The following is a 15,091-nucleotide window of genomic DNA, read 5'->3' on the forward strand; positions in this document are numbered from 1 at the left end:
TGAAACTTCCTAACTAAAGAGGAGTAATGGCAGGCAGTCACATCACATCTGGGGCCAGTATCTTTCCTGACAAAGGTCAGTCTTTCATTTACCTTAACTGAGCCCCTCTCTTGTCTTTTTGCATCTGTGACCACAGACCTTTGGAATGTCAGAGTGACCCCCATTTCCCAGACCCCCCGGGGCACAGACGCCCACCCAAGCAGGAGACCACCAAGCCCTCGGTGTTAACTGGTCTCCTGCACAGCGCCTCCATGCCCTGGGAACGTGAACTGTCCTGTGCCCCCCAACCCCCACAGTGTATGGACGGACACGTGTCTCTCTGTTTCACGCTTGCTCCAGTCTGGAGGTCCCCTACTTGGCTTTCTCCCATCTCCCTAGCCTGCCACCAGTGGATTTCCTGTGACCCCCTCACGTCTTCCCCTTTGGTTCTGATGCATCACCTACGTGGTAAAACTGCCGTTTTCCAGAGCCTTTTCTCAGTCCTGGGGATCTTTCTTCCTGGCAGTCATAGGCGTGGCTCAGACCGACTCAGGACAGTTCCCTACAGCTCCGGCGCTTCTTACGAGGACAACAGATTGGCCCCTGACAGCGCCCAGGCCAGTGTGTCCCCCAGGCCCCTCAGAGCCGGGGCAGCCCCAGGCCTGGCAGCGAAGGACGCCTGACGTCCTCCGGCCCCTGTCACTGCACAGCCACACCGGCTCCTGTGTCCTCCTCTCTGACTCTCAGTTTCCTTTCTAACAATATGGGACGGTCTACATTCTAGAAGTCATGGCTCCCTCCCCACTCGCTCTGCCCTACTCTCACATAGTGCCGAGGGGCTCAGTGGGTTGGGCCCCCTCCCAGGGAGATTCCGGAGTCCCAAGCAGGGCACATGCCTGGGTTGCAGGCTAGGTCCCCAGTTGGGGGTAGGCAAGAAGTAACCAACTGATATTTTTCTCCCTGCTTTCCATCTCTCTAAAAATAGGTAAATATTTTTTTAATTATTTTATTGTTCAAGTACAGTTGTATGCATTTACCCCTTGAAAAAATAGGTAAATAATTTTTAAAGGATATTTTATTGGTTATGCTATTACAGTTCTCCCATTTTTTCTCCCCTTTATTCCCCTCTGCCCTGCACACCCCCTCTCTCCAGGATCCTCCCCCTGCACTTAGTTCATGTCCATGTGTCGTACATATAAGTTCTTTGGCTTCTCTATTTCCCATACTATTCTTAACTTCCCCTGTCTATTTTCTACCTGCCATTTATGCTACTTATCCCCTGTACCTTTTCCCCCTCTCCCCCCTCCCACTGCCCTGCTGATAATCCCCCATGTGATCTCCATTTCTGTGATTCTGTTCCTGTTCTAGTTCTTTGCTTAGTTTGTTTTTGTTTTTTAGGTTCAGTTGTTGATAGCTGTGAGTTTGTTGTCAGTTTATTGTTCATATTTTTTATCTCCTTTTTCTTAGATAAATCCCTTTAACATTTCATATAATAAGGGCTCCCTGATGATGAACTCCTTGAACTTGACCTTATCTGGGAAGCACTTTATCTGCCCTTCCATTCTAAATGATAACTTTACTGGATAGAGTTGTCTTGGATGTAGGTCCTTGCCTTTCATGACTTGGAATACTCCTTTCCAGTCCCTTCTTGCCTGCAAGTTTTCTTTTGAGGAATCAGCTGATGGTGTTATGGGAACTCCTTTGTGGGTAACTGTCTCCTTTTCTCTGGCTGCTTTTAAGATTCTCTCCTTATCTTTAATCTTGGGTAATGTAATTATGATGTGCCTTGGTATGTGCTTCCTTGGGTCCACCTTCTTAGAGATTCTCTGGGCTTCCTGGACTTCCTGGAAGTTTATTTCCTTTGCCAAAGGAATGTTTCCATGCCATGTTGGAATGTTTAAAGTTGTCTGGGAGGTTCCTAAGCCTTTCCTCATTTTTTTGAATTCCTGTTTCTTCATTCTGTTCTGGTTGAATGTTTATTTCTTCCTTCTGTTCCAAATCATTGATTCGAGTCCTGGTTTCCTTCCCTTCACTATTGGTTCCCTATACATTTTCCTTTATTTCACTTTGTGTAGTCTTCACTTTTTCTTCTATTTTGTGACCATATTCAACCAATTCTGTGAGAATCCTGATTACCAGTGTTTTGAACTCTTCATCTGATAGGTTGGCTATCTCTTCATGGCTTAGTTGTATTTTTTCTGGAGCTTTGATCTATTCTTTCATTTAGGCCATATTTTTTTGTCTCGGTGCATCTGTTATGTAGTAAGAGTCAGAACCTTAGGTATAAGCCAGGGAAGTGGCGCTGTATGTGGGGGAGGGTCCAAGAGGGAACAAGGCCAATTGCTTAGCCAGCTTTCAGTCACTTCCCCTGCTACCCACAAGCAAACTGGGCCCTTGTGATGCTGATTCCCAGATAGGTGGCTTTGTGTACATTCTAGGACCCTGTAGGTCTCTCCAATGAACTCTCCTATGAGGCTGGGAGTTTCTCCCGCTGCCACAACCACCACAGGTCTTTACAGCCAGAGGTTTTGAAGCTTTATTTCCCTGCTCTGGAACCCTGGGTTGCATGATCTGTCTATCTCCCCATGTGTTCCCCCTGATTTATCCACACACAAATGTGGAACCGCCTGGTCCAGCAGCCACTGCCTTGCCACAAATCCTCTCCATCCTGGCTGCCCATCTCCGCCCCTCCTACTGGTCTGGATGGATGTTTCTTCTTTAACTCCTTGGTTGTCGGACTTCATACAGTTCGATTTTCTGGCAGTTCTGGTTAGTTTTTGTTTTTAAATTTGTTGTTGTCCTTCTTTTGGTTGTGCTAGGAGGCATAGTGTGTCTACCTACGCCTCCATCTTGGTGGGAAGTCCCAATAATTTTTTTTTATTAAAGTGCTTGGAGAAAGATCAGAAAGGACACAGAAGTGACTCTACCTCCAGAAGAGGAGGCATCCCCACAGCTCTCAACAGCCCATGGCTCTAGGACTTTCTAGAATTTGGAGGCACAGGAAGTGGGGCCCCAGGCCTTCCCACTCTGTTTCCTTGGCCAGATCAGGGAAGTTCTGAGAGCCCTGGCCTTCCCCACGGCTCTCAGAAGGGCTGGAGAAGGAGGTAATCCTCCCTGCCCCCACAGGTCCCCAGCAGGCAGGTTCCACCACCGTCGCCACTGACACCTGCAGCTCACAGCATACTTTCACTTCCTCTTCCTCATGTCCCTCCCACAGTTGTCCCCCGGTTGTAGGGATGGTCATTCCAGGGTCCGACTGAGGAAACAGAAGCTCAGAGGGCAATGCCCAGAGTAAGGGCAGAGGGTTAGACCCAGACTGGCTCCAAAACCAGGAGTCCCTGGGCAAGCCTGGGTCTGGGCTCCACTTGACTCCACAGGGGCGGTACCTGTGCCCACAGGGCAGACACCAGCCCAGCCAGCCTGGCACCAGGATATGGACCCCAGGGCACCGGGCTCCCTGCCAGGGACCCCTCAGTGCCCAACACCCAGGATGCTTCACCAGCAGACAGCTCTGGAGTCAATCAGTCCTGGGTTCAGATTCCAGCATTTCACTTACTTGCTGTGCCACCCTGGGCAAACCCTGACCCTGTGTCCCTGCTGAGGAATGGGGCGAGGATTAGGGCCACAGAGTGCATGCATTAGTCAGGGCCTGTCCCCATCAGTCAGATCCCGCTGTGCCCTGACCTTTGTGCCTGGTGCGAGACCCAGCAGACCCTGCCTCAGGGAAGAGTTCCAGGCCTGGCCTGGTGCACAGCTGAGTGTCCCCCAGATACGCCAAGGCAAAGACACATGTCAGACCGCAAATGAGCCCATGCTGGGACCAGCCTGCTGCAATCCCAGACAGACACCCCCAGTGCTGACGGGGTGGCCCTGCAGCTGGTCAGCTGACCACAGGCCCAGCTCTGCACCGGCGTCTCTCCACCTTCCTCCCTGCACTCGCCATCCCCATTCCACAGACGAGGAGACCGGCCAGCAGAGTCACCGCACCAACCCCATGGTCAGGACGGAGCTAGGATCTGAACCCAGACAGACGGGTCGGTGCCCAGTCTCAGCCACCGTGACGTCATCCCTTCGAGCTTCCCGTGAAAGGGGCCCAGGCAGGTTCACTCACTTTTCTGGGGGCCTGGCCTTCCCCCATCTTGTGAGGAATTCTCAGTGGGTCCAAATGACTCAAGGCCTTGGAAAGGGAGAAAGGGAGCCCCCTGAGTGCTGGGAAGAGGCCCCACACTGCTGGGGACACTGAGGCCCAGTGGCCAGGCTGGGACTCACTCCGGGCCACCCGTCCCAGGGCCTGTGCTCTCTCCTTACGCCCAGTGCCCTCCCCAGCTGCACTGGGACCCGCAAAGCTCGCCTTGCCTCCAATGACCACCCCCCCGGGTCCCCACATCTGCAGGAGACCCCGCATCCTGCCGCAGCAAAGCTGAATGGTCCCTACCTGTGCCCCAAAGGGGCCGTGGAAGCAACGGATGTTCACCAGCAGGCACAAGTGGCCACCTCTGGGGCCTTCAGTGTGGCTCAGAGACTTCTTAGTCACCGTCTCCTCCTCCCCAGTAATCATTAACCCTGACAAGGCCACACCTCCCAGGACCGGGAAGGCTCCTCCAGGGCGAGGCCACAGCTTGGGAGCACACAGGAGGGTGGGCGGAACCTGGGCACAGTGTGCAGTGCCCCCGGGATGGAGGCCCAGGCCGGGCAGAGAGGGCCAGCAGAGCCCTAGCCCAGGGCAGCGGTGAGCCAGGCCCAGCCCTGGGGCAGGTGGGAGGAGGGGAGGGTAACAGTCCTGGCCCTTGGTTCCCTCCTCAGGACGAGAGTCCTCAGTGACAGGGGACCTGTGGAGAAGGTGGGAGCGGGTGAGGTCAGGAGAGGGAACTAGTAAAATAGTGGTGTAACAATCCAATGGGAGCTTTCCACAGAGGAGCGAGGCCTGTCTTGACTCAGGTGTTGCTGCTGCTGTGCCCTGCTGAGGCCTCCGCGGGTGTGACCCTCCCCAGAGGGTCTTGCCCACCTGTCTCCGCAGCAGGATCCGGGACACCGGCACCGGTAACTCAGGGAGATGATTACTTCCATCATGGGATTCTTGTGAGGATAAAACCAGATAACAGAGATACCATTCCAGGTGCGGGCCTAGCACGCAGCAGGGAACACACACCCCCCGTCAGCCAGGGCCCCCAGGATGCTGAACCTGCAGGTTCTCAGGGCTCAGGCCCACTGTCCCGCCTTAACCCTGAGTGACCCTCTCCTCTGGGGCAGGGGCCACACCTCACAAACCATCAGTAGATAAGGATGCCAGGCACCAATTTTAACAGGGATGTTTGTTCCCCAACCTCCCAGGTTTAAAAGAGCTGATCAAACATGCATGCCTGTGCAGCACTATTCACAGCAGCTGAAATGGGGAAGCAGCCCACGTGTCCATCGACAGGCAATGGGTTAACAAAATGCTGTCCATACACACAATGGAATATCATTCAACCTTAAAAAGGCAGAAAATTCTGCCCTGGCCAGTTGACTTAGTTGGTTGGAGCGTCGTCCCATATACCAAAAGGTTGTGGGTTCGACCCCTGGTCAGTGTGTGTACAGGAAGCAACTAAACAATGTTTCTCTCTCACATCGATGTCTCTCTCTCTCTCTTTCTCAAATCAATACAGGCTACAGTACAGATAAACTCTGAGGACATGACGCTGAGTGAACTAAGCTGGTCACAAAAAATACCAGGTAAGTCCACGTATACGAGGTGTCCGACGGTGCTCAAATCCAGAGACACGAAGTGGAACAGTGGTTGCCAGGGGCTGTGGGGAGGGGCCTGGGGAGTTACTATTTCACAGGCAGAGTTTCAGTTTCTCAAGCCTCTTCAGTTGTGAAGAGGATGGTAGGGATGGTTGCACAGGACTGTGAAAGTGCTTAACGCCGCTGAGCTGTATCTATGAGATGGTTAAGATAGTAAATTTTACATTATGCGGACTTTACCACAATAAAAAACAAAAACTGTTTAAATGCTATAAGCTTAAAAAGGTGAAGAAACCTGGATGAATGGAAAACGAGTGAGAAAAGTAAGAAGAATCTAGGCCTGGATAGAGCCCACACAATATTTAAATATTTGCCTTTAAGTTTTGGGTAATTGTCAGAGGTGGGCCACACATTGAATTCCAAGCTTCCTGGCAGCCAAGGTAAAAAGGGAAACAGGGCCCATTCAGTCTAGCATTCATCAGTTTAAAAAAAGAGGAGAGAGAGTGTGAGACAGAGAACGGGCCAGGATCTGGGAGCTATGGGGCAATTCTGAGTTCTGATGCCTCAGTGTGTTCTCCTGTGTGTCTCCAAGGCGACGGTGCTGCGGAAGGTGGGTGGCACTGGATACAACTATTCCAAGGCAGTTTGTTCAGAGTTTGGCTCGGGAGTCAGGGCCTGCATTCAACTGTTGTGGGGCAAGTTACAGAACCTCTCTAAGCCTCAGTTTCCATAACCTGTAAGTTGTGGGTTGTGTATGAAACCCACCTCTGTAGGGAGTGGTGAGGAGGAAAGGAAGTCACGAATTTAAGTCCCAAACACAGTGCCCAACCCAGAGTGAAATCTCAGCGAATGTTATGTTTGGAGTGGGTGGTGGGATGGCCGGTGGCCCAACTGGTAGCAAGGACAGGCAGCTGACTCCACTCCAGGCTCCAGGGTGATCTGAGGCCAAGAGAATTAGCCTGTCTTGCTGCTCATCCTCTCCTCTCTCTCCCTCCCCCAGGGCTGGCAGCTGCGGTCGACAGGTCTGAGTCACTGCTCTGGCCCCCAGAGGGGTGTGTCCTGGCCTGTCCAGACCTTTGGACAGCATCTGGATGAGCCAGGTGTGGTCAGATGGTGCCTTGCCCATCTCAAGGGGTAGATGTCTGCCTGTCACAAGGCATCCGAGAAGCTCAAACCCAGGTCCAGGGTCAGCCTCAGGGAGCAGTGGGTGGCCAGGCAAAAGCTAAGTGAGGGCCTAAGAGGCCAGGATGTAGATGCGGGATGACCTGGGTCCTAATTCCCTCCCCATCACCTGCCAGCTAGTAGCCTCGGGCGAGGCAGCTCATCTCCCTGAGCCTCACTGTTCTCATCTGTAGAATAGGCACAACAGCAGAGCCCAACTCAATGAATGACGAGTAGTCAGGTACTGCAGTCAGGCACTCAGCACAGGGAGAGGGGCAGGGGGACATGCACGTGAGGAAGTCAGTCAGGTGCACATCAGCCTTGACTGACAGCCACCCTCTTAGGTGTGTGGTTCTTACTGTTTTTAATTATATTTTACTGATTATGCTATTACAGTTGTCCCAAGTTTCCCCCTTTTGTGCCCCTCCACCCAGCACCCCCAGTCCCTCAGGCAATCTCCCCACCATTGTCCATGTCCATGGGTCATGAGTGTAACTTCTTTCACCACTCCATTTCCTGTACTGTACTTTACATCCCCATGGCTATTCTGGAACAATCTATTTGTATTTCTTAATCCCCTCACCTCTTCACTTGTTCCCCTAAACCTCCCACCCATCTGGAAACCATCAAAACACTCTCTGTATCCATGAGTCTATCTCTGTACTTGTTTGCTTAGTTTGGTTTTTAGATTCAGTTGTTGACAGATACAGCCCTGGCTGGTGTAGCTCAGTGGATTGAGCGCCAGCTTGTGAACCTAAAGGTCCCCAGTTCAATTCCCTGTCAGAGCACATGCCGGGATTGCAGGATGTATCCCAATTTGGGGGTGAACAAGAGGCAACAAATCAACGTTTCTCTTACACATCAATGTTTCTCTTCCACTATTTCTCCTTCCCTTCTTCTCTCTCTCAAAATAAATAAATAAAATCTTAAGAATAAATTGGTGATAGATATGTATTCTTTCAATTTTACTTTTCATAGTTTTGAGCTTCTTTTTCTTAAATAATCCCCTTTAACATTTCATATAATAATGGTTTGGTGATGATGAACTTCTTCAGTTTTTTCTTATCTGGGAAGTTCTTTATCTGCCCTTCGATTCTAAATGATAGCTTTGCTGGTTAAATCAGTCTTGGCCATATGTCCTTGCTTTTCATGACTTTGAATATTTCTTGCCAGTCCCTTCTACCTTACAAAGTTTCTATTGAGAAATCAGCTGACAAGTCTTATGGGGGAAACTCCCCTGTAGGTAACTAACTTCTCTTGCTGCTTTTAAAATTCTTTCTCTTTAACCTTTGGTGTTTTAATTATGATGTGTCTTGGAGAGGGCCTCTTTGCGTCCATCTTGTTTGGGACCCTATGCTTCCTGGGCTTGCAAGTCTATTTCCTTCAGCAAATTAGGAAAGTTTTCTTTCATTATTTTTTAAAATAGATTTCCAATTTCTTGCTCTCTCTCTTCTCCTTCTGGCACCCCTATGATGTGAATTTTGGAATGCTTGAAGTTCTTCCAGAGGCTCCTTACACTACCTTCATTTTTTCAATTCTTTTTTCCTCTTGTTCTGATTGGTTGTTTTTTTGCTTCCTTATGTTCCAGATCATTGATCTGATTCTCAGCTTCATCCACTCCACTGGTGTTTCCCTGTAAATTGTTCTTTATTTCAATTAGTGTATCCTTCATTTCTGACTGCATCTTTTCTGTGCCATTGAGGTCCTCACTCAGTTCCTTGAGTATCCTTATGACCAGTGTTTTGAACTCTGCATTTGGTAGATTGCTTGTCTCCATTTCGTTTAGCTCTTTTTCTGGAGTTTTGATCTTTCATTTGGGCCATGTTTCTTTGTCTCCTGGTTTTGGCACCCCAGCCCCGTGTTTGTTTCCATGTATTAGGTAGAGCTACTATGACTCCCTGTCTTGGTAGTGTGGCCCAATGTAGTAGGTGTCCTGTAGGGTCCAGTGGCACACCCTCCCCTATCACTCAAGCTGGATACTTGAAGTGCATCCTTTGTGTGGGCTGAGTACACCCTCCTATCGTAGTTGAGCTTTGGTTGCTGTTGGCAGATCAATGGGAGGGATTTACCCAGGCTAGTCAGCTGCGAGGACTGGCTATGGCCACTGACCATCAACCTCCACCCTCTGTGGAGGATCAGCTATGCAGGGGTAGGTGGTGGTGCCCAGACATGGGCTGTAGTTGTCCACTGGGTGCACAGGCTCTGGGGTTTCCTGGGTGGTGCAGGCCAATGTCAGCCCTCACCCGTGTTTTGCCCGGGGCTGCCCTGCCTGAGCTATAAAGCAATCTGAGATGGCTGCTACTTGTGCTGGGCTTGTAGATTCCCAGACAAAGCCAAGCTGTGAATCTAGGGTGGCTGCTGCTAGTGCCGGGCCTGGGGCCACTTAGCAAGAGGTGTGGGGGGGCGCTCACTGAGGCCAGCTGTTGCTTGTTTGAGCGGATTTAGGAAGTTGTGAAGCATGAGCCCAGACCATCCACTCATCTGGGAAGGCCATGTTAACAGTTTGGGTGGGCCCGTAACTTGGGTAGGATGGAGTCTCAGAGTATCGCCAGAGCGGGGCAAACAGTGTTAGCCAGGTTGATGGAGTCTCAGATATGGCACCAGTCTACTGGCTCTGTGTGGGGAGGGTTTAGAAAAGGGACAATGGCCTCTGCTTGCCCTGATGCCAGACACTTCAGTTCCTCCCTGTATGCCACTGGTGCCCTTCAAGCTGCTACTCTGGTGCTGGAGCACCGGGGGAATAAGTCTGAGTAAGTCCATGTGTGCATTCCTTGAGAGAAACTGTCTGGGGCCCTAGAAGTTTCTTCCGCTAACTCAATCCCCACTGGTTTTTGCAGCCAGGAGTTGTGGGGACTTGCCTTCCTGGCCCTGGAACCCTGGGCTGTGGGGGCTCATGTGGGGCTGAGTGTGTTTACTCCTGAGATACCCCTCCCGAATTTTTATCCACCACACATGGGTGAGAGACCAGTCAGTTCCACGTCGGCACCCCTCCTCCCAGTCTGGATAGATGTGGTTTCTTTCTTTTTTTTAAAGATGTTATTTATTTATTTTTAGAGAGATGGGAAGGAGAAAGGGAGGGAGAGAAACATCAATGTGTGGTTGCCTCTCAAGCGCCCCCTGCTGGAGACCTGGCCTGCAACCCAGGTATGTGCCCTGACTGGTAATCACAGGCCAGCGCTCAATCCACTGAGCCACAGCAGCCAGAAGAGTGGATGTGGTTTCTTTAATTCTGTAGTTGTCGAACCTCCATTCAACTCGATTTCTGGTGGTTCTGAGTGATGGTTGTTCTATAGTTTAGTTGTAATTTTGATGTGGTCGTGCGAGGAAGTGAGCTGTGCTGCTTTTTACCTGTGCTGCCATTTTAGATGTGTAGGGTTTGTAGGTTTTTGCATTTTTTTATTATTTAGTCTATTACAGTTGTCCCAGTTTTTTCCTTTTTGTCCACCTCCACCCAGCCCACCCCTCTATCCCACAGTCACTCTCCTCTTCGTTGTCCATGTCCATGGGCCATTCATACATATTCTTTGACAAATTCCCTTCCCTTCCTTTCACCCTTCCCCCCTCCCCTAGGTATATGGTTTTTAAAATTTTGAAGAGAAAAATTTCTCATTTCCTCTCTTTGCTGGCAACCTACCATGTGGACCCACTGTGTTCAGAAATTGATGATGTTGAAGTCAAGTCTTCAGTTGTCCCCAGCTGCGTGACATTGAGCTAAGCCATTTCTCTCTGAGCCACCACTTCTTCATCGGCACCCTGGAGACCCCCCCACACACACAGTGTACGGCCTCAGAGGCCACCGAGAGAGCCTGCACTGAGGGTGGCTCTGCAGTGCGTGCACCCAGTATCTCCTCACCTTCACGGTCACCCCTCCAGTTGCACAGAGCTTTGCAGAGTGCAGACTTCCTTCACTGCTCTGTTTTGCAGTCAAGGGGCCAGCCTGAGAGCAGCCCTTTGGTGTCAGAGATTCACAGCCCCCCACCCTAGAAAGAACTTGGGGACCCAAGAGATTAACCCCTCCCCACCACTTAGACCCCTGAGCCCTTTCCAGGGCTCGCCCCTTCCAAGTGGTGGTTCTGCCACTGCTTGCCCACTTCCAGAGTGATGGGGGCTCACCTTCTCCCACAGCCACCACTCCATGTCCCCGAGGGTACATGTTTTATGGAGTTGAGAGCTGCCTTGGCCACTTCCACTGGGCTGGCATGCTGGGAACACCAGTCCCAGTCCCGGCCTCTCGCTGGGACAGCCCCTGCCCCAGAGCCCTCCCTCGGGCTCTGACAGTCACTCCCCACCACTGTGACAGGCAGGCGCAGCAGCCAGGCAGGCCAGGGTCCGTGCCCAGCTCTGTCCCTTCCTGGACGAGCAAGCCACTCTCCACCTCCAAGCCTCAGCTTCCACATCAGGAAAACATGGGGAAGTAAAATAATCGTGTGGCTGTTTTCTTTCTTCAGTCAGTGGAGCTCTGAGATGGAACATGCCCTCCTGAGCTCCTGCCCCTCTGTGCCATTCAACAGTCTGCGTGACAGCTCCATTCAGGCCCTGAGCTGGGCCCTGGTGGGGTGGGGTAGGGTGGGGGGTGCATCCCTGCCCCCACACAGGGAGGCTCTGTGTGAGAGCAGAGGAGGCCAAGCGGAAGGAAAGGGAAGACCAGTAAGAGGGACCAGTGTGTCCCAAACCCCATTCTGGAACGAGCCCAGCCCTTGGGAGCCCTGAGAGACCAACGTGGCTAGAACTCAGAAGTCATTTGTTCAGAGGATCTGGTTTCAAAAACTACTGTACACTCATACAACGGATTACTATTCAGTAACTTTTTTTAAAAAAAAAAGATACCCTTATCCCTGACCTGTGTGGCTCAATTGGTCGGGCATCGTCTCAACAAGTGGAAGGTCACCAGTTCGATTCCTGGTCAGGGCACGTGCCTGGGTTGTGGGTTTGATCCCGTCAGGGCACAAATGAGAGGCAACTGATCTATGTTTCTCTCACACTGATGTCTCTCTCTCTCTCCTTTCCCCTCTCTCTCTCTCTAAAAATAAACAAAATCTTTAAAACACAGACACCTTCATGTTCATTGCAGCATTATTCACAGTAGGTAAGACATGTAAATGACCTAAATGTCATTAGCAAATGAATGGACAAAGGTGAGATGCAGTGGGATATGATTCAGCCATAAAAAAAGAGAAGGAAATCCTGTTGTTACAAGGAAATTTTACATTGAGTTTCGATTGGCCCCGCACGGTACAGAAGCCGAGCCACACAGTTGCCATCAGGCTGTGCCTGCAATACCTTCAGATGAGGTGGATTCCTCAAGTTCTCGGGATCCCCAAAATGTCTTGAGCTTCTTTGCTTGCCATCTTCCCAGAAAACCAACCCTGGCTCCTTATCTGGAAATCTAACAGGAGGTTAGGCTTCCTAAGTTGAAAGGGTGGGAAATTGTGACTCGCCCCACCATTCTTTCGATGTTGTTTCTGACTCTGACAAATATGTAGCTGGTAGATGCACAGCACATTTGTGTAAGAATCCTAGGAACTAGTTTCAAAAGATACAGACCCTGGCCTTCAGGCATCCCAGCTCCGGGAGTTTCCCTGAGCTTCATCCATGGAGCCCAGGTGACCTGAAGCCACGATGACTAAGCCAGGAAGACACGCACCAGACAGTCGCTTGTCTTATCAGTGTGGACTGTGCTTTTCTGCACGTAGAGCACTTTTCAGCCCCATCCCTGGATCCCCTTGTTCTGTCCCCCCTCCCTCCTTACAAACACCTCTGCCTCCACACTGATGGAGATGGGGAAATGGGCTTTGAGACATGAGTATTCCATCCTCCAGGTGGCCAGCACCCAAATAAGCCACTTTCCTCAAGTCCTGGGTTTTGTAGGGGCAGGCAGCCAGACCGGCATTGTTACCCTGTCTTCTGTGAACATGGTGGACCTGGAGGGCTCTTTTGTGACAACATGATGGACCTGGAGGGCATCATGCTAAGTGAAATGAGCCAGACAGAAAAAGACAAATGTTTCATGATCTCATATGTGCAATCTGTGAAAAACAAAAAGTTTAATGTGTATTTTTTAAGACTTTATTTTTTTATTTTTAGGCAGAGGTGAAGGGAAGGAGAAAGAGAGAAAAACATCAATGTGTGGTTGCTCCTCGCGCGCCCCCTACTGGGGACCTGGCCCACAACCCAGGCTTGTGCTCTGACTGGGGATCAACCCAGCAACCCTTTGGTTTGCAGGTCGGCACTCAATCCACTGAGCCACACCAGCCAGGGCTGCATACAGATTGTAGAAACAGATTGTGGAATGGTGGTTGCCAGGGGCTTGAGTTGGGGGGAAGCGGGGAGATGTTGGTCAAAGGGTACACAAACTTCCAGTTGTAAGATGAGTAAGTTCAGCCCTGACCAGAGTGGCTCAGAAGGTGGGGCATCACCCCACAAAGCAAAAGGTCGCTGGTTCAATTCCTGGTCTGGGCACATGGCTGGGTTGTGGGTTCAGTCCCAGTTGGGGCACGTGTGAGACACAATTGATGGATGTTTCTCTCTGATGTCAGTTTCTCTCCCTTTCTTTCTCCCTCCCTTCCCCTCTATCTAAAAGTAAATAAATAAAATCTTTTAAGATTTCTTTTAAAAAGAGGAGTAAATTCAGGAGTCTAATGTACAGCAAGGTGTCTTAGTCAACAACATTGTTCCTATACTTGAAAGTTGCTATGAGGGTGGAGCTTCAATGTTCTCACCACAACAACAAATAGTACTTATGGTGAAGGGTGTGTTAACTGTAACATTTTACAATATAGACATGTATCATATCCTCACAGTGTACAGACTGAACTTATACAATGTTACCTGTCAATTACACATCAATAAATCTAGGGGGAGAAAGACCCATTGCTAATACAGCAGGCTGAATCTCAAAAGCAAGACGCTGCATGAAAGGAGGCAACATCACACAGCCAGCCACTCCCGCCACACACAGTTCTAAACACATAGCACTAACTACAGTGACAGGAACCAGACCAGCTGTTACTTCTGGAGGGGCCTGACTTGGAGGGGGTGAGAGGGAACTTTGTGGAGTGATGAAAACGGCCCAGGTCCTGATCAGGGTTTTAGTTAGAGGTGTACATTTATGAAAAATGCAGGAAGCTACTCACATACAGTTTATGCATATTGCTGTAGATCCGTAAAGTAGACCCTAAATTAGGCCTTAATGTCGTTCTAATTTAAAAAGAAAAAAAGAACAATACATGTTTGTTGAAGAATGAACCAGAGTGAGGTAGAAAGCAGGCGCCTTTCTCAACTGCAAAATGGGCATTACAGCAGAACCCACCACCCCCAGAGGTTGGTTAGAAAGCCTAACCAGTGATGCCGCCCAGCACTCAGCACCAGGCAAGGGCAGAGGCAGGTGGGGGGGGGGGGGGTTAGTTCCACTTGGTCTGGCTTCCTTTGCAGCCCTGGGAAGAGACCCAGGGCCCTGTCACTGTGCAGCAAAACTTCCTCCCCTCAGGATGTGTCCGTTTTGAAATCTGCAAAACAGAGATAATAAAGTATTCCCACACTGTTTAGATTTTAGAAATAACTAAGGCAATTTATGTTAAGCACTTAGAATATTGTTTGGGTCATGGTAAATGCTCAACAAAAACTTTAAAAAACAAGTTGGTCTCGCTAAAACAAACAAACAATGAAACAAATTTAAAAAAAAATTTTTTTCAGTTGACCTCAAAGTAGTGGGCCTAACCCCAGCAGAGAGGGGCCAGGTCCTGGGCCGAGAAAGGAGGGCTTCAGGGGGAGCCTCTGGAAGGCAAGGTCTTCGGAGACTACAAGTCCGGGTACCACTCGGCCAAAGTAGGGCACACTGGGACTTGCAGTCCTCACCGGCTTAATACGCCCACGGATGGGAGGCATCTGGGATGTCCTTGGGGGTTTGGGATGGCCGCCTGAGCAGGTTTCCACCAGTCTCTATCCAGGCTCGCTGTAACGATGGTTATATGCCCTCTCGTCATTGCAGTGTCCCAACCTCCCCAAGGAGGTATTATTGCTACCATTTCCCAGACGAGGGAACTGAGGCTCAGAAAATGGCCCAAACAGGAGAACCAAGATCGGCTGACTCCAGAGTGCCCTTTGTATATAGATCCTTACTTCTCCATCTGCCGCTGGGAGAGAGGGTCAAACTCTTGTGAAGCAAAGGCCCTTTGAACGGTCACAGACTCGTATTAATTTTACAGATAAGAGACTATGTCAGCCACCA

The 15,091-nt window shown here is 50.3% G+C and overlaps 1 protein-coding gene across 2 annotated transcripts in view; it reads right to left on the reverse strand.

Annotated features, from left to right (window-relative positions):
- The window catches only part of CDHR2 (cadherin related family member 2), a 36,551-nt gene extending 32,044 nt beyond the window's left edge, over positions 1-4,507 (reverse strand). Inside the window, exons 1-2 of one of the 2 annotated variants that reach the window (XM_045825236.1) lie at positions 4,415-4,477; positions 4,091-4,156 (exon numbers count right to left, since the gene is read on the reverse strand). In XM_045825236.1, coding sequence (XP_045681192.1) covers positions 4,091-4,117 — 27 coding nt within the window. In that variant the 5' untranslated portion in view covers positions 4,118-4,156; positions 4,415-4,477. Of the gene's footprint in view, positions 1-4,090; positions 4,157-4,414 lie in introns of both variants that reach the window. The other variant, XM_045825228.1, reaches the window with a different exon arrangement.
- Between the last annotated feature and the right edge of the window lie 10,584 nt (positions 4,508-15,091).

The sequence above is a fragment of the Phyllostomus hastatus genome, unplaced genomic scaffold (assembly GCF_019186645.2).
Source record: "Phyllostomus hastatus isolate PE091 unplaced genomic scaffold, TTU_PhHast_1.1 phas_contig_150, whole genome shotgun sequence".
NCBI classification, from domain to species: domain Eukaryota; kingdom Metazoa; phylum Chordata; class Mammalia; order Chiroptera; family Phyllostomidae; genus Phyllostomus; species Phyllostomus hastatus.